At 48.1% G+C, this 24,215-nt stretch overlaps 9 protein-coding genes across 9 annotated transcripts; 5 read left to right on the top strand and 4 right to left on the bottom strand.

Annotated features, from left to right (window-relative positions):
• Positions 1-134: 134 nt before the first annotated feature.
• Positions 135-1,542, top strand: GIQ15_04889 (NAK protein kinase; the record flags this gene model as incomplete). The annotated part of the gene is made up of 3 exons (XM_033552306.1): positions 135-254; positions 325-922; positions 980-1,542. The coding sequence occupies 3 exons, from the start codon at positions 135-137 to the stop codon at positions 1,540-1,542; spliced, it is 1,281 nt and encodes a 426-aa protein (XP_033406036.1).
• A 339-nt stretch (positions 1,543-1,881) lies between these two features.
• GIQ15_04888 (uncharacterized protein) lies at positions 1,882-4,742 on the bottom strand (the record flags this gene model as incomplete). The annotated part of the gene is made up of 10 exons (XM_033552305.1): positions 1,882-2,516; positions 2,570-2,716; positions 2,778-3,095; positions 3,142-3,332; positions 3,414-3,498; positions 3,550-3,583; positions 3,659-3,864; positions 3,941-4,202; positions 4,263-4,620; positions 4,684-4,742. The coding sequence occupies 10 exons, from the start codon at positions 4,740-4,742 to the stop codon at positions 1,882-1,884; spliced, it is 2,295 nt and encodes a 764-aa protein (XP_033406035.1).
• A 1,156-nt stretch (positions 4,743-5,898) lies between these two features.
• Positions 5,899-8,024, bottom strand: GIQ15_04887 (uncharacterized protein; the record flags this gene model as incomplete). Its single annotated transcript, XM_033552304.1, has 6 exons — positions 5,899-6,434; positions 6,491-6,716; positions 6,806-7,157; positions 7,253-7,769; positions 7,859-7,939; positions 8,012-8,024. The coding sequence occupies 6 exons, from the start codon at positions 8,022-8,024 to the stop codon at positions 5,899-5,901; spliced, it is 1,725 nt and encodes a 574-aa protein (XP_033406034.1).
• Positions 8,025-9,602: 1,578 nt separating this feature from the next.
• GIQ15_04886 (uncharacterized protein) lies at positions 9,603-10,806 on the top strand (the record flags this gene model as incomplete). The annotated part of the gene is made up of 7 exons (XM_033552303.1): positions 9,603-9,881; positions 9,939-9,976; positions 10,031-10,068; positions 10,117-10,196; positions 10,249-10,331; positions 10,392-10,525; positions 10,601-10,806. 7 exons carry the CDS (start codon positions 9,603-9,605, stop codon positions 10,804-10,806), a joined length of 858 nt encoding a protein of 285 aa, XP_033406033.1.
• A 794-nt stretch (positions 10,807-11,600) lies between these two features.
• On the bottom strand, positions 11,601-12,764 carry GIQ15_04885 (azr1 protein; the record flags this gene model as incomplete). Its single annotated transcript, XM_033552302.1, has 2 exons — positions 11,601-12,249; positions 12,310-12,764. 2 exons carry the CDS (start codon positions 12,762-12,764, stop codon positions 11,601-11,603), a joined length of 1,104 nt encoding a protein of 367 aa, XP_033406032.1.
• Positions 12,765-13,402: 638 nt separating this feature from the next.
• On the top strand, positions 13,403-15,162 carry GIQ15_04884 (U4/U6 small nuclear ribonucleoprotein Prp4; the record flags this gene model as incomplete). The annotated part of the gene is made up of 3 exons (XM_033552301.1): positions 13,403-13,444; positions 13,540-13,573; positions 13,634-15,162. The coding sequence occupies 3 exons, from the start codon at positions 13,403-13,405 to the stop codon at positions 15,160-15,162; spliced, it is 1,605 nt and encodes a 534-aa protein (XP_033406031.1).
• A 3,266-nt stretch (positions 15,163-18,428) lies between these two features.
• Positions 18,429-19,094, bottom strand: GIQ15_04883 (uncharacterized protein; the record flags this gene model as incomplete). Its single annotated transcript, XM_033552300.1, has 1 exon — positions 18,429-19,094. One exon carries the CDS (start codon positions 19,092-19,094, stop codon positions 18,429-18,431), a length of 666 nt encoding a protein of 221 aa, XP_033406030.1.
• A 1,546-nt stretch (positions 19,095-20,640) lies between these two features.
• GIQ15_04882 (Fe-S protein assembly co-chaperone HscB) lies at positions 20,641-21,504 on the top strand (the record flags this gene model as incomplete). Its single annotated transcript, XM_033552299.1, has 1 exon — positions 20,641-21,504. The coding sequence occupies one exon, from the start codon at positions 20,641-20,643 to the stop codon at positions 21,502-21,504; it is 864 nt and encodes a 287-aa protein (XP_033406029.1).
• Positions 21,505-22,585: 1,081 nt separating this feature from the next.
• GIQ15_04881 (uncharacterized protein) lies at positions 22,586-24,186 on the top strand (the record flags this gene model as incomplete). The annotated part of the gene is made up of 2 exons (XM_033552298.1): positions 22,586-22,617; positions 22,809-24,186. The coding sequence occupies 2 exons, from the start codon at positions 22,586-22,588 to the stop codon at positions 24,184-24,186; spliced, it is 1,410 nt and encodes a 469-aa protein (XP_033406028.1).
• Positions 24,187-24,215: the final 29 nt, after the last annotated feature.

Genomic DNA, 24,215 nt, shown 5'->3' with positions numbered 1-24,215 from the left:
AGAGACGAAGATATATCGATGTGATAGTGCGCGTGTCCGCTTGAACCACCGTCCAGCTCAACTGTTGCGTCCCGACTGTAGAGCTCATTTGCATCTCTATATCTCGACTCCAACACGATTAAAGACGACTCAAGATGGCGCAGTACTTCTTCGACCTCCTATACACATTCACGGACTGCCTCTGCTGCTTCCCGAGCTCTCCGCAGCTGAAGATAAACAACCGGAGCTTCAAGCTGCTTCGTCTGCTCGGAGAGGTATGCGCTTGTCCATTTAATAGCGACGATCTATGTCAAAGTCTCTATCTGACCAATTGAATTTGTATAGGGCGGCTTCTCCTACGTCTACCTGGTCCAGGACAAGAGCACCGACGAGCTCTTTGCGCTCAAAAAGATCCGATGCCCATTCGGTCAAGAGTCCGTGTCTCTTGCTCTTAAAGAAGTCGAAGCATACGGCCTATTCACGCCGAACCGGAACATCATACACTCGATCGATTACTCTGTCGTAACTGAATCCGGCTCGAAATTCCGCTCAGACGGGGCAGACGCTGGCTCAAAGACGGTTTACATCCTGCTGCCGTATTACCAAAGAGGAAACCTCCAGGATGCGATTAATGCGAATCTGGTCAACCATACCACGTTTCCAGAGAAGGAATTGATGGTTTTGATGCTGGGAGTGGCCAAAGCGATGAAATGCATGCATCAATATAAAGTGAAAAGCGCGGCGGCACCAAGAGGAGCTGAAAATGGAAACGGGTCTACCAAGGGCAGGTCGAGGGCCAAGCCGACCAGACGGACGAGTCGAAGGGCTGATGACGACGATGATACAGAACAGGAACCTTTGATGGATGGCGAGGTTGCAATCAGTCAGGAGGGTGTAGAAGAGGGCGAGTACAGGCCATATTCCCACAGGGATATCAAGCCAGGTACGTATAGTCTCATGTTACCACGCCACACCTGGTTATACTAATATTATTCTATAGGAAACATCATGATCGACGATGACGGAAAGACACCGATTCTCATGGACCTGGGATCCCTCAGCCCTAGCCCTATCGCAATCACTTCCCGCTCGCTCGCTATAGCAGTCCAAGATACAGCAGCCGAACACAGCACCATGCCGTATCGAGCCCCCGAACTATTCGACGTCAAGACAGGCTCTATCATCGACGAAAAGGTCGACATCTGGTCCCTAGGCTGCACATTATACGCCTGCCTCGTCGGCAAGAGCCCCTTCGAAGCCCGCAGCGAAGAAACAGGGGGCAGCCTTGCCATGTGTGTGCTTGGTGGAGATTGGCGCTTCCCGGACGAGAAGAGCGGGAATACCGACGCGGCCAAGGGGAAGGCTAGAGTACCTTCTCAGGACGACCCGGCAGGCCCAGGGTCAGCAGGGAGTGGAGGTATAAGCCCACCTGTAAAGGAGCTGGTCAGACGCTGTTTACGGGTTGAGCCTGCTGAACGGCCTGATATCGATGAGCTGATAGCACTTATCAAGGAGACGATACAACAACTTCCCGATGAACCAGGAATGGCTTCTGGTGTATAAAACTGCCAAAGCTGACAGAATTGGTTTTACTATGTACTCTATTTGATGACGGTTACTTTTTATATCCACTTTGCTCTGGCGGTTTCTTTACTATCATTCGGCTCGTTACCTTATTCTTTTTAACTGCTCGTTGATCCAGTCTACTTGGGGTTCTTAACAAAGGCTCGGTTTATCATTCTACGAAGAATACCATCCCAGTTTCTTATCTCGATACACAATTCAATTTCGATATCTTCATCACACCTCATATTGACAAAGATACCATTCAACAGGGGCTTACGTGCGATGCGTTCGATGGAGTAATGATACATTAGCTACTATCTACATTAGAGAACACCCTCAACACTTCCCCCCTGGGCATCCGATGCCTGTCCCAAATCTATCTCCATCTATCCCTATTATAGTCAACGCAGCATTAACCACGCCTCCGATACCTTCACCTGCCATAAACCCTGCTGCGACAGCATAGCCATATGCGTCAAATGAAGCATTATTCCTCCTCTTCCAAATCATAGCAATTATAGTGCCTGTAAGCATAGCTGTACCGTACTGCGTGGTAGGGATAAGAAAAGCCATAGCCACAGTCATCATGTTTGGATGGTAGTCGCGCATCCACAGCCATTTGCCTGTCCATAGATTATGGCGAACAAGCACCAGAATAGAACCTATGATAGACATGGCAATAGAGAACTGCACGCTGGATCTGGGAACCGGGAAATCTGGGTCTGTCACGGCCACAGCCGCCGCACGCCAGGCTGATGCCGCAGGGGCTGCAAAGGGGCAAGGAGCCGTTGTATTTCCACTGCTATGGAATTCATCGTCCGTAGACAGGATGCAAGGATATGCACTGGCAAATACAGAGAAGACAGCCGGTGCAAGAAAGACTGCAAAGAATGTTCCGATTGCTTGAGCAGCGTATTGGGTGCGCGGCGGAGTGCTGAGAAGAAATCCAACTCGAAAATCACCCGTGAGATCTGACATCGATGAGATTAACTAGACTCATAAAGTTAGAGAGCAAGGGACTTACCGCATGCTTGATTAGCACCAATGCTGGAGAGCGCTCCACCAAGTAAGTTGACTTGTTGGGATCTTTCTAGTGACCACCCCGGGCCACGAGTGGTAGCACCTAATACTAATTGAGATGCCTTCGAAATTGCAGTCAGGGGAGTTATATCTAGTTTGGTGTAAGTATTTCATATTATCTCCACTCAGATGGTATAAGAAAAGGGACATACCTGTTGCACCAGTTGCCTGAACGGCAATGAATGAGAATATAAAGGCAAGGAAAAGTGACAGCAGTGATGCAGGTACTGGGATCCCGTACTGTAATTTGCTAACCACGCACGTCAAGATGAGCACAGCAATAAGGCCTGGAAGCCACATCCACTGCTTAATTTCACCGGCTGTGGTTCTGTTTGCCTTTGACCCTTCGGCTTCTTCAGACAGGTTTGCATATTTATGTTCTTTAGATTGTAGCCGAGATGTTATTCTCTGGATTTCTTTATATATTTCTAGCCCTGTAAGCCAGAATACCTTCCACTGACATGCAAGTTCTGTGTATACGTTAGCATAAGTATGATAAAATGAAGGTTGACTTACCTGTAAACCCAACAGCTATCATACAGGCAACACCTGGCCATAGAAGCCAGTACCTAGGACTCGGATGCGTTGCATTGGCGAACTCTTTTGAAAAAGAGATATAGGACATCAATCCATCCCATTTACTATCTTTTGATGCTGGTTCCCCAAAGGCAAGGCCATGGCTCGTAATAAGTGGCCCGACAATACCCCTATATAAACGTGACAGTTAGACCCCCTACCGCACAAGAATAATAGGGTGAAGTAAATAAAAGGAACTGCCATTAACTTACCATGCTAACACCGACCCGAAAACAAAAGATAAGGCAATGTTCATGCCAACTAGCATACCCGTCCCTACAAACGCCGGAGTCCATTCTATAAACCAACCCCAGCTTTGAATTGCAAACATCGTCGAAGGCAAAATACCCGAAAGCGCTAACCAAGTGAAAATATGCCAATCCTGTAAAGTATTGCTCTATGGTTAGCTATCACGTCTCGCGGTAGGGGGTATCAATAAGGAGTAAAGCTTCCTTACCCATAAAACTCCAGGAGCATATTGAGATATAACCCTAAGCACCAGCGCAAAGGCAAACGCAAAGCCCAAAGCCACCATCTTTCGACGGGCTAACTGAGATCCCCCAGCAGCAAGATGCATACTTGAAATTGTAATTGCCGTTGCAGAAGAAGACGGAAACACAAGGTTGAGCTCCCTTGCAACTTGAAATATAAAAAACTTGCGTACTATATTCCCGTCAGTATGTACGTCCTATAACGCCTCCTCGCATTTGGATTTGGATATAAAGGAGAAGTTTCATACATGGAGTCGCGAAAAACAACCCAAAATATCCTCCCGCAGCGGTAAGGGTGGTCATGCGTAGGAAATCTCTCCAGGGAGTATCGAGCAGGTTCAACTGATACATTGCTGGAAAGGCAGAGACAAAAACACTCGCCATTCCGCCAGCAGCAGTAGCAGCGGTCTGAACAATGTTATTCTCCTGTGGCCCGAAGTAACCGCCAAGTAGAGACAACGGGCCAAAATGGGATGACCATGACCTGAGAACTGCGAATCCGATAATTGACTGGCATCTGAGATTAGAATAATGTCCCCTATCGAAACAATGAGGGATAAGCAGACTCACTCCGAAGATATTTGCTGATGCCGTCCATCCAGCTCTGAGGCCTAGGTATATATTCGAGGCGTTCACCAGTGCTCCACATAGAACTCCCACGAGCAGTGCTCGAAAGGTAAGTATTCTCTCCTTCTCGCCGTTTGGAGGGTTTCCTGTGCTGAACGGCTTAAATGGATCCTTCGCGTAGCTATCATGGGCTGATTCAGCTGAAAGACCTATGCCGGTAAACTGTTCCTCATCCCCTTCCTGGTCATGGGGAGAAAGTAATCTGTCCTGCTCAGCTTCATCTTCGTCAGATATTGAAGCGTCATCATGACTTTCTACTTCATTTTCTTTCTTCGTTCTCCTGACTTCTTCTGCTGGGTACCTGCATTGAAGATCAGCTGAGACGTACATATACAAAACACTCGGGGAAACAATCGATTCATACTCTTCTAGCTGTATCTCATCTTCTCGAGACTGCTCCGCTAAAAGCCCAGGAGGTGACATTATTAAATATCCATTATTGCCCTATCATGAGAGAAGGGAGTAGGACAGATCTTATCCAGAGGTGCCATATCAGCCAGCGTTGGTGGCGTCCAATCAACTTGGGTTCGCATCGGTTACCAATTAAGTACTCATAACGGCCTAGGTTCGCCAACAAAGGTGTAAATTGGATCTAGAGCTGTGTTAAACGTTAAGGGGTAACGTGTCTTTAGCACTGAAGTTCAAGTCCAAGTGGTGTGTGGTCAAACAAAGAAACTCTCCATCCAGGTAGTAAATAAATGTATATCCCAGTCCTTGCTACCTAACAATTATTTATACAACTCTCAAAGGCGCTTCTATAAATCAACTTAAAATTAAATAAAATTCCTATCAACTATCTCTATAAGTCCACATACTTTACTCACAATTTTGTTTGGGTTTTGTGCAAGTTGCAATAGGAAAAAGGGGATATGGCTAACAGTAGCAAAGGCCAGGATCACCATTACCATTACCAATATCCTCAGCTGACACAGCTCCATCCATACCCAGAGCAGAAGAAATAAAGAGAAGTGGGGGAAATGACAGGAATCACCGTAGAGTAACACGAAGGTATGTTTTATTAGTATGCAACTCCAGTGATAGAGTATGGGTTTGCCTAGTATATGGGTAGGGTAAAAAAGGAAACAGACAGGCCAAAAATGGGCAAGGCAGTATGAATAGTTAGGGAATAAAAGCCCATAGCATTAACAGAGTACACACAAAAGCGCAATAATACACAGTCAGTCCAGAGAACATGGGGAATGAAAAGGGAAACAGCTCAAATAATAGACAAGGTAGAACACATTGATTTGACCCCGTAGCCTAACAAGGATGAGAAAAAAAAAGGTAGGAGAGGAGGTAGACAGAGGAGTAAAATCACACAAGTTGGGGTAGAGAAGTTGCAAATACAGTTTTCCACCATCCTATTCGCTTGGTTGTAGAAATAGGGACAAACACCCACACATAGTCGGGTTGGATGCTGGTTAGTATCCATTGACTGTGGACTAACCGGGCTTTTTTTAAATATGGAAACGCCTGTTCTCAGGGTGCCTATGTCGTGAGCAAGTGCAGTGTAATAAAATGCAATTCTCATGGTTAGACAGGACATATGAACATGGTTTTCATAACTGTAGTGTCAAGTTCATGTTTCCATGGCATCAGCATCCTTTGCGGGAGTACCAGCCTCCTTTTCCTCTTTATCCTCTTCTTCGGCTTCTTTCTCCTTTTCGGTTTCGGGCTTCTCGTCGTCAGCGTCAGCCATAGAGATGTCACCGTCCTTGGATGGCTCGGCGGCATCTTCGTCGGCGTCTTCGGCTTTCTTGTCGTCCTTCTTCTCGGACTTGTTCTTCTTGTGTACGCCGTTGGACGTTGGCTTGTCCGCGGGGGTGGATGCTTCGCCTGCCGAAGGCATATCTGATTCTAATAGCTGTTTCCATCTGGAGAGAATCTGAATGGATCGTCCTCGGAAGTTATATTCTTCTTCCTTGGGGATGGTGGGCAGCTTTATGATAGCCTTGAGCACCTTGTTGATCTTGGTGCTTCGTATGATGCTCACTTCGAGATCAGAGTAGGCTTCCAGCTTGTTGATGTAGGTGGACATGAGCTCCATCTCGGTCTCCTCTGGGGCCTGGTCACGTGTAAGGAATCCCTTCTGCAGTTTATAGCGAAGATATAGGACTAAAAACCGACGTTAGCATAAGTAACGGGAAAGAAAACCCCAAAGATGTACATACTCTCTTTCTCTCGCTTAGCCTTGGCCTCCTGTGGATCGACCGGCTTCTCAGTCTCCTTGGGAGTCTCTATCTCTTCATCGCTGGCCTCGGCCTTTGCGGCTTTCTTCGACTTCCCCTTCGAAGCTTTGGCGGTGCTGGCGGCTTTCTTACCACCTTTTTCACCAGTGCCAGGAGCCTTGGGCGTGGTCAGTTTTAGTTTCGTGGCTGGCTTGGGCGTCTTTGCAGGCTGCAGTGATTATTCGTTAGCACCACATTCCCCCTCACAAGTTGCTACCCTTGCGCAACAGTAACAATTATCCCCTAAATGATGCTTACCTTTTCGTGCTCTCCTTCGCTCTCCAGATCCTTCTTCCGCTTCTTGGTGCTCTTTTTCTTCTCGCCTGCATCCTCCATTTCTTCGTCTTCGGGTTCATCGACCACTTCCATGCTCTTTCGCTTTTTCTTCTCCTGCTTTGCTGCCTTAGCGGCAGCCTTGGCTTCCTTTTCATCCAGGTCTTCTTGTAGAGCCCGCTCGTGGTCAGCGAGCATGGTCTTGAAATGTTCGAGATCGTGGCCTTCGGCGGCAACATTGTAGGCAGCAAGTAGTGCCTTTGACTTGTTCTTCTCTGAAACATCCTTGCAGTCTTCTGGCTTTAGGGGGGTGAGGTCGGCGTTGGGAATCCATGCACTGTGTGTAGTCGTAGTGTTAGTGAAAGCTGCACATAAACTTCCAATTGTCGTTCAAGGCAGGGAATAAAGGTAGCGCAGAAAAGTGTTACTCACAATTCGTTTGTGTGCATGAACATAACCGGGAATGTTCGGTCATTCACTTTCTTCCCACCGTCAGCGTACGCCTCGGAGTATGTGCCATCAGGTTTCTTGGTGGTGACGGGACGCGTCGACAGTAGGCTAGGTGGGAGCATCTCTTCGTCACAAACGATAGAAGGCCACGGGGCGTGACTCTTCATCCGAGCAAGGTAGGTCTCTCCTGGCTGCACGTCCAGGTGGTATATGCGGTTCATGGACTTCTTCTTGTTCAGCTTCTTCGGTCCCGGGGCGCCTGTCGACTTGCGTTTGCCATTGACGGCCTTCTTGCCGGTCGATGGTGTGCCGTTGGTAGCTGTTTCGGTGGTAGGTTGATCGGTCGTACCAGCAGCCTCGCCACCCTCCCCGCCATCAGCTTTGTCTGCAGCGGCATCTGCCTCCGCGTCAGCAGTAGATTCTGCTGGCTTCTGCTCTTCGGCGTCGTCTGTAGACTCAGGCTGCGCCTTCTGGGGTGCTTCGGTGGTGGGTTCCGCGTCTGTTTGTATTGAAGTCGCGACTTGTTAGCTCTGGGGTTCCGAAAAAAGGGGGTAGCAAGTGGTGAAGACGTAGGGGGGAGATAGTAACCATTGGCCTGATCAGTCTCCTTCATGACGGGCTCGGTTTCCTGGTGTTCAGGACGCGACGGGTCGGCGGTCTTGGTGGGTTCTGCGAGCAACGACAACAACAGACAGTTAGCTCCCTCATCAGCAGCAGGTAGGAACAAGGCGCAAGGCTTACCGGCGTCAGCCATGACGGGCAGCGTAGTAGGCAGACGGTCGATGGGAAGGTCAATGAACGGCGGCCAGATGAAGCGTGGTGGTTAGCAGCGATGGTGATGGGATGGTCGGGTAGCCGAGGAAATTTTGTGGTTGGGTTTTTTTTGCGCAGGCTGGAGTGGATGGATTTGGGTGCGCGAAAAATGGCGTGAAACAGGAAAAACGCGTGGGTTGTTGACGACGACCACGAACCTGCACACAACAACGAATATCAGCCCGACTGACCGGTAAATCGCCGTAAATGCGGTCGACACAGCTGGCAGCGCCCGTACTCTGCCTCGGAGGGTGCAGGAATGTTCACCAGCTGCTCGCGGACACCTGTAGACACCTGTAGACGCCGTAGAAACCCCTGTCCTGCTGGTGGCTGTCCACTTGGCGGCGCAGAGGGCGCAGAGAAAGGCGCAAGAGATCGATCCTCGTCTTGGAGAGAGTTGAGAGGGAAGATAGAGGGAGGTCTTCCTGGTAGATAGCTAGTAGCAGCTGCTGGAGTGCCCTCGGAGTGCCCTCAGGCTATCAAACAGCGGCGCGAGTAACGACGGTTCAACCAGCTCAGATCGCGCAATGTATCTGAATGTAACCTCTTATGAAGAAGGCGTAATTTTGGGCCTCTGGTAGAAGCAGTGCTCGCTGTAGTTTGGCCAGTGGTATAAAGTAGCAGCGGATGCGCGTAAACTGCAACAGCCTGAGACGGCGCTCCAGTAGATATCTCAGCCGGAGAAGGTGACGGGCGACTTTGCGAACGCGAAGTACACACGGAAGAAGGGAATAGACGAGGACAAGGCTCCGTACGCCGAGAGTAACGATAGCTCAGGGACGGAGGATGAGTGAGCAGCGTCTTGATTCTGGCATCAAAAGAAAGACGAAAAAGACGAAGAAACGAAAAAGTCGAAGACGCGAAAAAAGGTCGATGTTAGGTGGTGGCATTAAGATAACGCTGCTAAAATTGGGGTGGCATTAAGAGAAGATGACGGGTATAGGCCGTGGCAGTAGACTATATATACACTTCAAGATGATGAAGATGAAGATGAGAAGATGAGAAGAAGATGAAGAGAAGGGAGAAGAGAGATGAGGAGAAGATGTTAACAGATGAGTTACAATAATTACAGATAAGTAGGTGTCTAGCTAAGCGTCGATATATATGTAAGTATCATCTTATCCAGGTGCATTCACAGTAAGATCTATCGTGAGTATAAGTTTATCACTACAAGCCATAGAGACATATAAGAACAAGTTTAGATAGAAAACTGACTTGTGGAATAAGAGAAACATCAGTCTATCCTACCTAGGAATAAAACACTGAGTACGGAGTAGAATCAACGATATATTGATCTATACACACCTTATGTTATATCTGATGCTTTATGTTTGTTTATTCCCCGGATTATATAAATCCAACTGTCATGACATCATATGTTGACATCATTCTCGAGCAACGACGACCATTTATTAAAACCTGAGGGCAAGAACAGATATTTAATAGTTGTTTGACTGACATAGTATAGCGAGCAGTGTTCATATCGAGATTCACAGTCCAAATAAGAGGTATATCCGACATGATGCTGTCTACGAGGCCGGCGGGCATACTCCGCAAAACACTGAGCAAGCCTTATACGATACCCTGCACATCTATATGTTCAGTTCCTGGAATACCTCGAGCAGGTCTGCAGAGAGCCATTTCTACCTCGCCGCTCCTCTCAAAGGGCGCCAGTGGACATGGCCCCAAGGCGCTTCTCCTAGATAAACAGCATGGCTTAGGATTTGTAAAATCAAACTCACTTCCACCAAAGCCGAGGAAACGGGGTGTGACGGAGATTCGAGGGCCATATTATGCGGTACGAGAGCAGGAGTGAAGATGTCCATGTGAAGTATAGTATTAACGATTGATCTAGGTGATGGGGAAGAGATATCTCTCTGATATTTTTGAGACGTAAGGACAGGACCGTTCTAATATATCTAGATATTGATTCTGACATGAGTGTAGGATGGGTGACTATATCGATGGACTGAAATTCTCTGGAGGTAAGTCGATATCTCTTTAATATAATCAGAGCTGACATCGCTATATAGGCTCATTCTCGCTTTTCCACGAAGCCAAATTGAAAGAACTGATTGATATCGCCCATGAGAACGGTGCCTATGTCTCCACGGTATGTCCTTCACCAACAAAGTGAGGTAGGACTTATTAATTCGTTCAAATAGGGTGGATGGGCGGAGCATCTCCTTACGCATCCTGATAATGCATCGGTCCTGGACAGATACTTTAGGAAGTGCAAAGATCTTGGGTATGGTTGAACCGACTTGATTTTATTTCCTAGATGTAAACTGATCTGACGAAATCGCAGGTTCGACGTTGTTGAATTGTCTGCCGGCTTTCTCTCCATTCCCGAAGACGACTGGCTACGACTGGTGGAAAGAGTCCAGTCATACGGTTTGAAACCGAAACCAGAGCTGGGGATCCAATTTGGCGCTGGAGGAGGTAAATACCTGTTTCCCAGCCATATTATGCATAGGCTGGTGCAAATAAAAAACCAACTCTAACATCCTCGCATAGACACCGAGACTAAGGATCTCGAAGAGATTGGCACAAGCGATCCCGGCAAGCTGATAAACCTGGGGAAGAGATTCCTCGACGCCGGCGTCGAACGCCTCATGATCGAGAGTGAAGGGATCACTGAAAACGTCACGGACTGGAAAACAGACGTCGTTTCGCAGATCATGAAAGGCTTGCCTCAAGAACAAGTCATGTTCGAAGGTTAGATCCAGCTCACCTCCTTTTATGCTCCATCGTTATATACTAAATGAACCCCTTAGCTGCTGACCCCAAAGTTTTCAATTGGTATATTCGCGAGTTTGGCATTGATGTCAACCTTTTTGTTGACCATTCACAAATCGTGCAATTGAGTTGCCTAAGAAGGGGAATATGGGGCACTGCTGACACTTGGGGGAAAATTGTCTCGTACAGGCCAGAAGATTGAGTCTGTTGAAGGGCCATGGTAGGTTTTTTTGGAAAGCTGCTCTTCGAACGTCGGAGTGCCGAACAGCTAGGTCATTTTGGTATTCTTGGGCAAATATCTATAAGCATATCATTATTTTTTATGAAAATATTATTAACGTCGAGAATCTTTGGGTATATTGATACTTGGGTGCCGATAAAGGGCCGTTTTGGAAACTTAAGGGTATGTGCTTGAGAACTCACGGATATATCCAGACGATTGGTATTGCGTCCAAAAAGCTCTCGTAAAAGTCTCTATTTGAGATCGAAGCGCCTATTATAATATTTTGTACATAATGCTGTCCCCGAAGCTTAGCGCACCGCCCAAGTAATAAAGAAAAAACATAAACACGCGGTAGGTAACTTCACACAGTGAAGACGATGGAAAGGATGCCCCATAACATGCAAATATAGTCAATAATCTAAGGGAGGCAAAGGGGAATCAAAGGGATATAATAGTCCAACACAGCTCTGAAAAAGAAAGATGAAGGTAAGGTAGGGTGAATATATGATTGAAGGAAACGCGGTAAAGAAAATGGGATATCGAGGTGTAGTATTCTCACGACGAAGCTGACGTAGACCGGCCTTCTTCAACAGCCACTAGAACGACAACAGTGATATCGTCTGGCTTGCCTCCTCTGTAATGATCCCAGGGGCGATGTCTCTGGTATTCTTTGGCGAACGGGCCATCACGTCGAAAGTCCATGCTTGCAATTTTAGCCTCTCCAGCTATGGTAACGGCTAAAAGTGCCTGCAAAGTGTGGCCTTTCCCCTGAAGATCAGTCTCTTCCGAGCCAGCAACGGCCCTTTGAGGTTTGGTTCGCTTACTACCAAACGAAAGGCCGCCCGGTTTGGTGAGAGGATCTAGGTTGTCTGTTGCTGAGATTCCCATGTCTGAAGTCCCTGTCCAGGCACCGGAGCCCATCATCCGTGTAGTCACCAGTTTAAGAACCTCTTGGTTGTTCAGGTTATCAAACACGCCATCCGTGGCCAGGACCAGGACATCCCCATGCTGTAGCGAGCAATTTGTAATTGCAGCATCTTGGGGCAGGTCTTCGAATTGCCTTCCACCGAATAGGGAGGACTGCCTCCGAATTAGCTCGGGCACGGCTGCGAGTTGGTATGGCGTATTGAAATCATGGGTTTGAGGAGCAGAGTAGTGGTGAACCGCGGCCAGGCGGAAGAGAAGTGACCCAGAGTCGCCGAGACTAGTCAAGATTTATTAGCTAAACGGCCAACGGTAATTTCATAAGGAATGAAATACGTACTTAGCAAGCTGCACTGAGCCATCACTCCGAGTTACTCCAACGCATGCGGTGCTGCTTCCAGCAAAGACTGCTTTATCTGACAGCGTCTTCTCATAGCCTAGCTGCATAAGGCTCATAGCTCGTAAGCTCTCAGGAGAGGAATCCCAATTCAAAGATGCTTCGGCCATATGTCCACAGAACGCGTGTGAGAAATCCGCGGGATCAATCCCCGATTCACTCCATCCTCCAACTCCGTCCGCCACTCCAAATGCAAAGGCATTATCGTCATAGCCAATCTTGCTAATGAAGAAGGCATCCTCTCCACTATCAGGCCTGTGTGCTTTCCTATCAAAAAAGTTCTTGCTTGTCTGTATTCCCAGCGCATCGTGGACCTGTGGATGGAAGTTGTAGAAATTCTTGTCCGGACTAAATCTTCGCCCCTTTCCAGAAGACGATACCGCTATTCGAAAGGACATCTTGGGCTCCGACGCCAGTGGCCTCCCACTGTGAAACCCTCTCTTATCCCCATTGTACCGTGTCCTCTGCGACAAAACGAAAGCTCGGGGGGTTCGAGGCAAGAAATCGTAGATGCCGCAGCGTTGAACCTGAGCGAAGCTGGAAGCTCTGGAAGCGGCTGTCACCACCGCCATCAGATATAAGTCGCTGCGTGTCCCTTGTCCTCCCAATCCGCGGCCTTCCAGTAGACAGATTCGCCCCTGAGCATTTGCACAGCGTGGTTGTTGTCAATAGTTCAGATGCGCGCGACAGGCATTGGATGTCCGCGATTCCTGTTTGGACAAATGTTTAGCAATTTCCCTGCTCTAAGAGCTTAGCTTCAATGGACGATTCCAAACTCCGGTCTTCCTGAACGCTATCAGTCGTCTCAAGGGATCCCAGTTGGCCGTTGGTGTTGCGTCGTGGATATATTGTTTGAGAAGCCGAAGGAGAAATAATAAACAGCCTTTGCTCAAGCCAAGCATTCCGGGCCATCCCTACAGAAAGCTCAGCTCGGCTTCGTCCTCTGCCACCTTCGCCGTCAGACGATTTGCGCCGCCATCAGCTTGCCAGATATACTCCGGATAGCTTCAGTTTCTGGCTCTCAGTTCGGGGAATCATGCATCCCGCGCGGCGTGCCTATGTGGAGGATGCACAGGAGGTAAGTCGAGTTATCCCATGCCGCGTCTGCAGGACGGGGATATTTTATTCAGGATCAAACCAGTGAGGCTAATTCACGATCTTTACTTGAAATAGGATACGGACATGGGAGTAGACCTTGCCAATATCCGTGAGTTTCTATCCTCCGTGCCTCAATTCCAGCGCGCATTCTGACAGACTCTTTCTATAGCCGTGGACAATGACTACGAGTTGCCATCGGCTGCTGCAGGTATAGCTCCGGAGAAAGCCTCTGCCATATTATCTCAGTTCGAACGAAAGCGACGAGCAGCTGCTATTGCGGTACCTACAGACGATGGCCGGGTAAAGGCACGATTGCGGGAGTTGGGTCATCCGATTACGCTCTTTGGTGAAGACTCTACGGACCGACGTGACAGGTTAAGGGAGGTATTAGCGGACCTAGAAGAGCAGCTAGCTGCTGGCGCAAGTGAGCAGGGCGCACAAGATGTGGGCATGGGAGGTGCGGAAGAGGGGGAAGAAGAACAAGAACAAGAGGAGGAATTTTACACAGAAGGCTCGCAGGGTCTACTCGAGGCACGGAGAGATATTGCCAGGTTCTCAATACCGAGGGCAAAAGCGAGAGTTGAGCTGCAGAAGGCTGAATCTACCATACCTCTCAGAACACACGTCAAGCACAGGAAAGCGATAAAAGAAAAATTAGCAAACTTTGAACTATACGGGTCTCAAATTGCCGGAGATCGGCCTGTGAGCATTACCAGGTTTTCTCCAAACGGTGAAATACTGGCTGCGGGGAACTGGAGCGGAGGCGTCAAGCTTCTAACGGTACCAAACTTGGAGGAAAAGGCCAATTTACGTGGTCATACAGATCGAATTGGTGGGCTTTCGTGGTTTCCCGGAGCTACTTTACCTACGTCAAATGTTTCAGAATCCTCCTTGAACCTCGCTACTGGAGGAGCAGAGGGGAATATCAAACTTTGGTCTCTTGATAAGGATACGCCTATTGGAACACTCTCCGGCCACTCTGACCGAGTTTGCCGCGTTGAGTTTCATCCGTCCGGGAAATATCTTGCGTCCGCATCTTCCGACACCACCTGGCGACTATGGGATGTGCGCACCAACCAAGAGCTACTTTTACAAGAAGGTCATTCACGCGGCGTTTATGCGCTTGCATTCAACCTCGACGGTTCACTCTTAGCAAGTGCTGGACTCGACAGTATTGGGCGAATTTGGGATCTTCGCACTGGCCGAACAGTTATGATTCTAGAAGGCCATATTCGCGAGATATATGCGCTAGATTGGGGGGTGGACGGGCACCGTATTCTATCCGGGTCAGCAGATGGCTGGGTGAAGTGCTGGGATCTCCGGCAGGTTCGTGGAACTGGAGGAGTGGGAGCACATAAAAGCGTTGTGTCGGATTTAAGATGGTACAAGGGCAGTGATTCTACTTCTCATTTACCCACAACTTCCACACAAGAGCAAAACGGAGATATGATGGATGTAACGCCTACTTCGACAACGGACCAGCCAACTCAGCCTCCTCAACCTAAAAAATCTGGAACATTTTTCGTTAGCAGCGGGTTTGACAAGAACGTCAATATATTCAGTGCAGATGACTGGTCGCTGGTGAAATCGCTTCAGGGTCATTCGGGAAATGTCCTGAGTACAGATATCAGCAGTGACGCAAAATGGATTGCTAGTTGTGGACATGATCGCACAGTCAAACTATGGGGCATTGAATAATCTACCCCTAGGAAGTCAGTCAATATTAGGTCCTTCAAGAAGTCCCTTTTTTTTCTCCCCGAATGGGGTGTGGACGACACGCCTAAATTCAGGGGGATGCCATGACATATCTACCTCCTCCGTCACAGAAAACAGAAACTGGGTGTCTTGAACTTACCAGGTTGACAATCGTACCACACATTAAATCAGTGGTGAACGTCACTTTGATGGGGTACACGTCTGGTCCCATAATAGCTAATGAAACGTGGAAATACAGCGGGTCTAACCCAGCAACCCCTATGCTCCATCATTTGTCTAATAATCTGGGCTCTAGGCATGGTGCTAATTAAAATAGTCTATGCATTAGGATATGATATCATGAAATATAAAAGCCTACAACCCTATGACTCTAGACAGTTCATAGCGAAATAGTTCAGAGACCTGCTTTATAGGATCGGGCTAGAAATTGATCAATATATAGAGTAAGTTTATATGGCGTGCAAGTATCTGACTGGCAGCTGTATACTAAGACAGGCAGAGATACGGATGCCCCTATCACAAGCTGATATACCCCCCTATCGTATACGAACGCTTCCTTCATATGTTAAAAAAACTAACGTTCATCTTAAACTTACTCTAGCTTCAAATGTACTCGTTAGGCGCAATTTTACTCTATCTACTAATAAATTGTAAGGCCTCGTGGTAGAGACCAAAGAAAGGAGAGCTCACTGGCTGTGGATCAGCCATTATACACGCGCCTAACCACGGCCCGTCCCGCCAACTCTATCTCCACGCTCTTAAAATTAGGGGGAAAGCCGTTAACAATTTCAACTCTACAGACTTACCCGCTGGTTTCACTATCCCTCGATATCGAGGAGTACAAAGCAACCATCAAACGAGACTGTGATACCCTTGGAGTCGATAGGAACGCACAAAATCCTTGAGACATAGCTCTAACGGTATTCATTGCAGTATTGATGTTTTCAAATTATACTAACATAGGTTTCGTGACTGAGTATTCTGGGAACTGATCGCTGTAGTAATACGTAAATGTGTCGAACATGTGTATCGCAGTAGATCATAAAATAACAAAAGCTCATGGGTGTGCGGACACACTGGATGGTTGATTGACGGGTAATGGACCGACCGGCGACATATCCAACTTGCTATCCCGCCGAAGAATTGTTCGTATCAGGCCTGCCATTTGATTTTAGCATTAGTTCTAGCACAGTAACTGCAGCCAAGGCTAATATGTGCATTGTTCCACAGTGTCACATAATCCTCATTCGGGTGCTGTATGAGCATTTGTCTCCTTGAAATCTCCTCTATCGCTGGCCCAATCCATATCTCAGTCATCAACGGCGGATAGTGACAATCACCGCTAAGCGCATCAAACACCTTCAACGCTTTAGGGTCATTCCTATACATGTCCCAATCCAACTGGGTTTTGCGCATGAACTCCCTCCGCATCGCACGCTGATTACTTCCTCCTTTCTCAGCGGCAAAGAATTCCGTAACACGTTCCAGCCCCGAGGTAGAAAGGAGCATAATGATAAATTTCTCACAGGATGTCCTGACAGGGGTCTCTGCCACAAGAACCCGATGGAGTGAGAAAATTAGTAACCGTATACAATGGTGAACGGATATTAGCGCTTGAGAGTCGAGGAAAGGGTAAACTTGGAGGATCTTGGTTTGAAGCCCGCGGTACATTATTGAGCGATCGCGAGGTTGGACAGGGACGGGAAGTTTTCCAGCCTTGTATGCTTCATATAGAGATTCCTGGAGCTCAAAGCGCGCCTTGTCGTAGTTTTGGAGAAAGAACATCGTGTAAAACCTATTGACGGGTTAGGTATCTGGATGACAAAGCCCTGCTCATGCGCTCTGGAGTCATGGAATCCAGGAAATATAAAGTTGACCTACATTAGAGGAGTAAGTTTTGACTGTAGAAGCGCACTACCACGCTCCATGATCTTTTGTTGGGTTTGCTTCGGGAGACTGGACACGGATTTCACCCAGGATGGGTTCTCCTCCATGAATCTATCCAGAACATGGTCTGCAAGATAGTATGATAATTTCGAACACACTTCCTGCCTTCGTCGTAAATCCGCGAGATATCGAAACGTGAAATGCTCTCGACTATTTGAGTCCTCTGTAAAGGGTGGAAATAGATCGGAAAGCAGTATCACGTCATCTTCAGGTGCTCGTGTATAACGGCTCGGCTTGTGGTGTCGTGACGGTAAAGTTCCATGCCGCCGAATGCGCAGGTACTCTCTGGTAATGGCCACTTCGTGGATCTGTAGAAGATACCAAAATTTTCGAGAAACTAGAAGCAGGCTTCCTAGATCCTGAAGGCGGCAAAGGCCGAATATGTTGACTATGAGTTCAGCGGGTAGATCGTCCCAGCATGAAAAGGCTTTGCCTCTATTTCTATAATGGCGGTCAGAATATATATTCTAACTTTCCCTCCGGTCCAAAGCGACTTAGGATGTAGATGGAGAGTAGCTCGTACAGTGGTTGGGTATCCTGTTGTATCACTCCGTGATGGCTCTTCCTTAGCCACGCTAGCTTCGCTAGGCTCGCTTTTTCGAAAGCAGATATGGATTTGCGAGCTCGTAACTCGAACGAAGCAGCCATTAAGTCACTGGAAGTCGGAGGTTTGTCAGATGCCGAGAATGCCGCCCGTATGTGCGGTATATTGGAGTATAGACGACAGAAAGTTGATATAACAGTGACCTTCTCGGCATGCTACCTATATACCGCCACGATGAAACTCCATCATGTCGAGGTGAAGCTTGATTCCAAGCTGTTAAATATGAATCCTAACCTGGTAGGCCTGAGACAGCTGGTTGGATGTGGGGTCGTTTGGGCCTAGCATATGTACGGTAAGCCGATTACAGCGCACTGGATGGCTGATTTTCCTTTTCGCCCTCTGCACAGCCCCAAGTCGACGCAAGAATCCTTCAGCTCGAAGTGCTTTATATGCGGACTGGCTATGGACGGCTTCGTTCCAATATAGGATACGCAGCCAACGTAACGTCTTTGCAAACCAATAGCAATATCTTCGTAGTTCTTGATAAAATGTTGGTGTAATGCAGGCTGATATCCACCAATCTCATAATAAAGAATGTCGACCAATAAAATAAACAGTCTCCTTGAAATCGTGCAAGAAAAAAACGCTTACGTCACGGAGGAAATATATAAAACAATGGCCACGGCCAGGCGTAATACAAAGTGTTTCAAGATTAGTACTCCGTAACCCAAGATGATATCTGCAATATGGAAAAAGTTCATGTTGAAACAGGTGGCTTGAGCCTTGGCCCATCCTGCTTACCCTCAGGGACGAACGTGTGGCCAGGTACGGATACCGTTGTTCTCTCATCGTGTTCGTCGAGAATGATAGTGCAAGACCGAAGCGTGAAAGCGTCTGTGGCATAGCTCTGTAGGTTTCGAGCTTGAATGCTAGATTCAATCCAAACTGCCATTCCGCGGGCAGTTGATCCATCGTTTTCATGGATTAACTCTAGGGACGAGCCGTATTCCACCAGTTTATACCCATCAACCGACGCTGCCTGCGCCTTCAACTCGCGTGGCCGTTCGATATCCAAGTACTCGGCAAGCTTTGACAGGTCCATCAGCTTTCCGTAGAGGAAGTACCACCCTTTCTCGGCTTTCTCGGAGTCCGGTCCTCCTGAGTACCAGTGATCCGGGGCACCACATACAGGACTACTCAGTGAGAAGTCCCTGTCAGCGAAGTCATCGGCAGTTGGTGGTTTTGCCGAGCTCTTTGGCGCTGCGCCGCACTGCATGATGTTGACAGATGGCCGCAACCCCCTAGACAAGGTTATAACACGAAGAGAGGAGTTTGCGCCCTGTAAGCCGGCTGTAACTAGGCGACATGTGTGGTGGTCATCGACTTTGGAGTGAGGTTGGATTTCCCGCTTCCACGCTCGCATTACATCAGCATAGGCTAGGGGTTAAAAATAGATTAGGATACTGCCTTGATATTTATACTGATTGACGCAACTTTCTGTTAGATTTAGCTGGCGAAAGAAGGGGATGGAATAAAAGGTGTTTATCTCTACGCTTCCTCATGGTATTGGCATGCACTCCTACGTAGATCTGATTAATAGTCTGTATCTAAGTTTTGAGTACGCCACTATCGTCAGCCCGTTCCTTTTGATTTTACGTGGTGCATACTAAATAATACGCAGGTACTCCGTATGCACCTTCGTATAGACCTGTTAATAGGCTTGAATTCAGCCCACCTCCAATAATAGCCAAAATCATCCAAAGCTGGCTAATAATACCCAGGATCAGGCGCCTTTGTAGGCAGTGGCAATGCTAGAGTGAGGCACTGGGTGCTGCAACACTCTCTGCAAGTGTTTGGTGAGCCTCTATTCTATATTAACGCATTTCATTATAAGTCCATCTGATCGGGATAATAAATGAGCTGGTATAGATCGGGTACATAGAAACTGAATATATTGGTAGAAATATATTGTTATGACTCCCAGCTACACAGCCAGCCGTCTCCGAAACGGTATGTTCGACCTGCCATGCCATATAGCTGTCTCTACCCTATTTTGCGAGGCCAAGCTCGTCTTCGCTGAGAAACAGCCCATCCTAATGCGCTGGTACCATGAGAAAAGCGAGTACTGCATGAATATATTCTTGGATAGCGAATCCATTCTTGGGAAAGGGTTGGAGTAGATGCTCTAACATCTGAGAAGAGCAAAGTCCGTAGAGCTAGAAGCCACCGTTGACCCCTTGCAGAAGCTGTGACACAAAATGCTGTGCAACATGGCGGTTGGCGCGGATGAGGGCAAAGCCGGAAGTGATGATAGCCATATTTATATGGTCATCCTCGGAAATTAAAAACTTCATGACGAAGGCGGAGCCTTGGGTTGCGGGATGCACAGAAACCTGGCAGCCTAGATTCTTCATGTCCCGCTATAGGACCTTGTGAATTTGTGAGTATGTAGCTGCACAGTCTGAAATTGGTTATCTATCCGACGTTAATATTATATAAAGGGCTCTGGGAAGACATCGACCCGAAAGGAAGTGTTTTCCCATTCTGCATCTCGAAGCTCAGTTCACTTTCACGCTGGTGCACTATTATATCTCCCCAGTTAGAATCTGCCTCGGGAGAACTCCGTAGTATAGTGCCTATAGGTAGCAGAATAGCCTATAGACTCAGACCTTCCCTGCGTACTGGGTGAGTATCATCAAATATCTTGCAAGAGTTGGTTGTTTTGTCAACGGAGGTTCAACTTTCCCTTTTTGATACCGTGGTTACGTAACATAACTAATATGATGACAAATCTATCTTATCTTATCAGATGCCAGATTCCCAAATTTCTCCATCTGATAAACAAGTTCAAAATCCCCAAAGACGCAGGGAAAAAAACACAACCATCCACGAATACAGACAAGACGTTAGGTGGGAAGCCTGATATCGGATACGCTCTTTAATATACAGACATTGGCCTTTGATAAACCATGCGCAAGTCTATCCCCTCTGCTGCCGCCGCCTCCCGGCATATCGGGCAATCTTCCTCCCAGCGACCAGCAGCCTTCAATCAAATCATCAAACGAACCGCGCAAAACAGCGGGAAGCCATGTCTTTTCTGCCAGAGTCGATCATATGAACGGACTCCATACGCGTCATCTCGCCAATTTGGCACCTCGAGCTCCCTTCCATTCCGAAACTCGCTTCCAAGTACCTCGCCTCAATCACCTGAGGCGGCACCACAATCGACGATCTCCCCGTCAGAGCATCTGTCACCGTTCTCTACGAGGAAAGCCCCCGACATCACAACTCACTATACCATATTCCCCAAGACTCTACCCAAAGGACCTCCGCCAACGGGTCCATTTGACATTTCCTTACGAGACCTTCGACGCGAGTTCCTTTCCCTCCAAGGCCTCGCGCATCCCGACAAATACCCCGAAGGCCCATCCAAACAAAGGGCAGAAGCTCTTTCGTCCAGAATCAATGAAGCCTACCGTGCGTTGGGCGATCCACTATCCCGCGCTCAATACCTGCTTGCATCCCAATACGATATTGACGTTACGGCTGAAGACGGCGCAAATAAACACCCGCAAAGCCCGGAAACGCTTATGCAGGTGATGGATGTACAGGAGGCGGTTGAGGAGGCGGAAGATGAGAGTGTCATCTCTGAACTGAAGATGGAAAACGAGGAGAGGATTGCGCAGACAGTCAGTGAAATGGGAGATGCGTTTGAGACCGGCGATATAGACAGTGCTACGAAGCTGTGCTCAAAGCTAAAATTCTGGTACACGATTCGAGATGGTTTGAGGGAATGGGAGCCAGGCAATAAGAGTATCAGGCTCGAGCACTGATGGGCTATACGCGCACCTTGAACGGTATACGGTATATGTATGTGTAAGAAAATTTGTAAATATGTATTTTGGCTAGGATGTATGCATAGATTAGAAATATGTACTCCATACAAACGTCAAATCCCGAGTTCTCTTCCTCCTGTGCGTTCTATCAATATCATGAGTATGACGTTATGGGCGGCAGTTCATCAACGCCTGGAGTTGTGGATATAACTTAACAACTTCACCTCTCGCCAACTTCGACGCGACAACAGCTTGCAAGGAACAAAGTACGGCAAAGTCAATAAAACCAGTGAAACAGGCGACGATTCCCGGCGTGATTATGGTTTCAAGCTGTTCTGGCCCTCCAACTCATCTGCCAACGATATACACGCTCGTCAACCCTCCAGTATCTATACCCAATTCTCCCCCTTTCTCCCCCAGTTATCCAACATGACCATCAAAAGAAGGACTTTAGCTAACGCATCGTTTAGTGTTGGCTCAACTTCTCGCCCGCCAGCGTTTCAGACCTTCATACCCTCGGGTTGGCCAAGATACGGCAAGGTATGGCTGCAGCAATAGCGCGGCCATTGGGCACTCATCTGCTAGTGGATTGACACCGCAACTCTGTCCATCGCCGGCCTTGCATGTCCTTTTTGCTGCAAGAAGGGGGCCAGGTTCGCATTACTGTGGATTTTGCGGGAGGCCCTGCCGGCCTAAACCTCGCATCTGCAGCGAAGGGCCAGGTTCGAGATGGGATCTCTGCATCGCTAACCCCCGTGTAATAGTTACACGTAGGCTAGGCGGCAGGAAACCATTCATGCAGGTGCAAAGTAACGTCAGCACGCTGTACTACATGCTTCTTACCTTGCGGTATTCAAAACCGCGCCGGCCCGGGCTATGACTCGAACTTTGTGCTTGCATATAAGAAGGGGGAGCCGCTGCTGCATGATTTCTTTTCTTTTCGCAGGATTTATCGTCTGATATTTTTTCGCGCCGAATTTTTTTTATTGTGCGATAATACCCTGACAAGTGATTTCCTCAGTTTGGATTTTGATTATTGAGCTAGAGAGTTTTGCGCTCTCTATAGCCATCTGCGCGAATGGCCTCAGTTCCGGGCCCGGATTACAGAAGGTACGCTTTAATTACAGTGGACGGTGAAGCCCATCCATAGCAATCTATGTGGCGCCATCGGAAACTGCATTAACGGCAACATTTCATACCGTCACTGAAGAATATACTCTGCCTCTATACGCTGTATACTGGAAGAGATCACGAAATGGAACAATCCGCTGACCAGCCCTGGCCTTCTTTTGGAAAAACAGTATCATCAACTCTCCACAGTTTACATTCCTCATTGGACCTGGCCACTCGAAACTCACAATCCAATCTGGCCTCGCGAAACATGTCTCTCCACGGCTCGATGGTTTGATGAACAATGGCCATACTCGCGAATCCAGACATCGCATCGCAGTTTTGGAGGAGGAAGACGTTGAGACCTTTACCGGTTTCTGTGAGTTTGCGTATACAGGGGATTACACGGTTCCTAGTCGCGCGACTAGGCCTGAGCAAGCAGATGGCTCGGTATATGGAGAACCCAGCTCTCCAATGGCGCTTGCTCACATCCCGCCTCCAGCGCCCTCGCCTCCGTCTTCACCAAGAGGGCCACGACCAGAGGATTCCTGTGCCGTCTGGGATGATGAAGACGATCTTCCCAAGGAAGAGCCCGTACAACCTGTAGTTGTGAAGGAGGATCCTCTGCTTCTGCCGCAAGAAGCAGAAGAGGTCGAGTTGAAGGGTGCTACGGATTCAGGGAAGAAGGGCAAAAAGGGCAAGAAAGATAAAAAGGGGAAGAAAAAGGCAGTTGAGGAGCGTCCTGCTGCGAGCACACTAACTCCTCCCAAAACTCCCCCACCAGCTGAAAGCAAGGATGAAAGCAAACCTGCGGCCGTCGAAGAAATACACACTGAGATGGTCGTACCAGAGGCACCACTACAACCCGAGGAAAGGCCAGTCGAGCATTTGGAAGAGAATGCAAACGCCGGTGATTGGTTTGACTTCAAACCTCCTCAGGACGCTGCTTTGGTCGAGGCGCCAAAATCTGAAGGCTCAGTAAAAGGAGATCCCTTTTTCCCTCTTCCATCAGCCCGGCCTGCTGGTACCACGCTTTGGGACGAATTCACCGCCATTCAGTATCCACAGTATGAACGCCGACCTAGCCCATCAAGCTTTCCACCAACAATGGACGATAAAGCGTCTCGCGTTGAGGCTCCCTATATTCTATACCATGCAAAGATATACGTCTTCGCGTCTCGTTACCTCGTTCCAACCCTTGCTCAGCTCGCCCTAACAAAGCTTCATCGGGACTTAGTCTCATTCCCTCTACGAACTACGAATGCATCCGGTCATGGGGACAACAGCACCGTCCCATTCGTACTAGAATTGCTGCACTATACGTTTAAGAACACCAAACGCACTGATCCAAGATTCCCTTCCCTCGATCCAAGCCTAGAGATGCCAATTGAAAGGGAGAATCGACTTCGCAAGCTTACCACTCATTATGTTGCATGCAAAGTGAGACAGCTGGCGACTTACCGACCTGAAGGCCACCATGTAGAGCTAGGCGATACACCGGCCACTTTCCGTGACCTTCTCAACAAGACGGGAGAACTGGCTTCGGGCCTTGTCTTCCAACTGATGTAAATCGGTCATGTTCTGTCCTCTTTGTTTTC

The sequence above is a fragment of the Arthroderma uncinatum genome (assembly GCF_011692745.1).
Source record: "Arthroderma uncinatum strain CBS 119779 chromosome Unknown scaffold3, whole genome shotgun sequence".
In the NCBI taxonomy this organism is placed as follows: domain Eukaryota; kingdom Fungi; phylum Ascomycota; class Eurotiomycetes; order Onygenales; family Arthrodermataceae; genus Arthroderma; species Arthroderma uncinatum.
The sequence above is the reverse complement of the archived record's forward strand: the minus strand, read 5'-3'. Positions and strand labels throughout refer to the sequence as shown.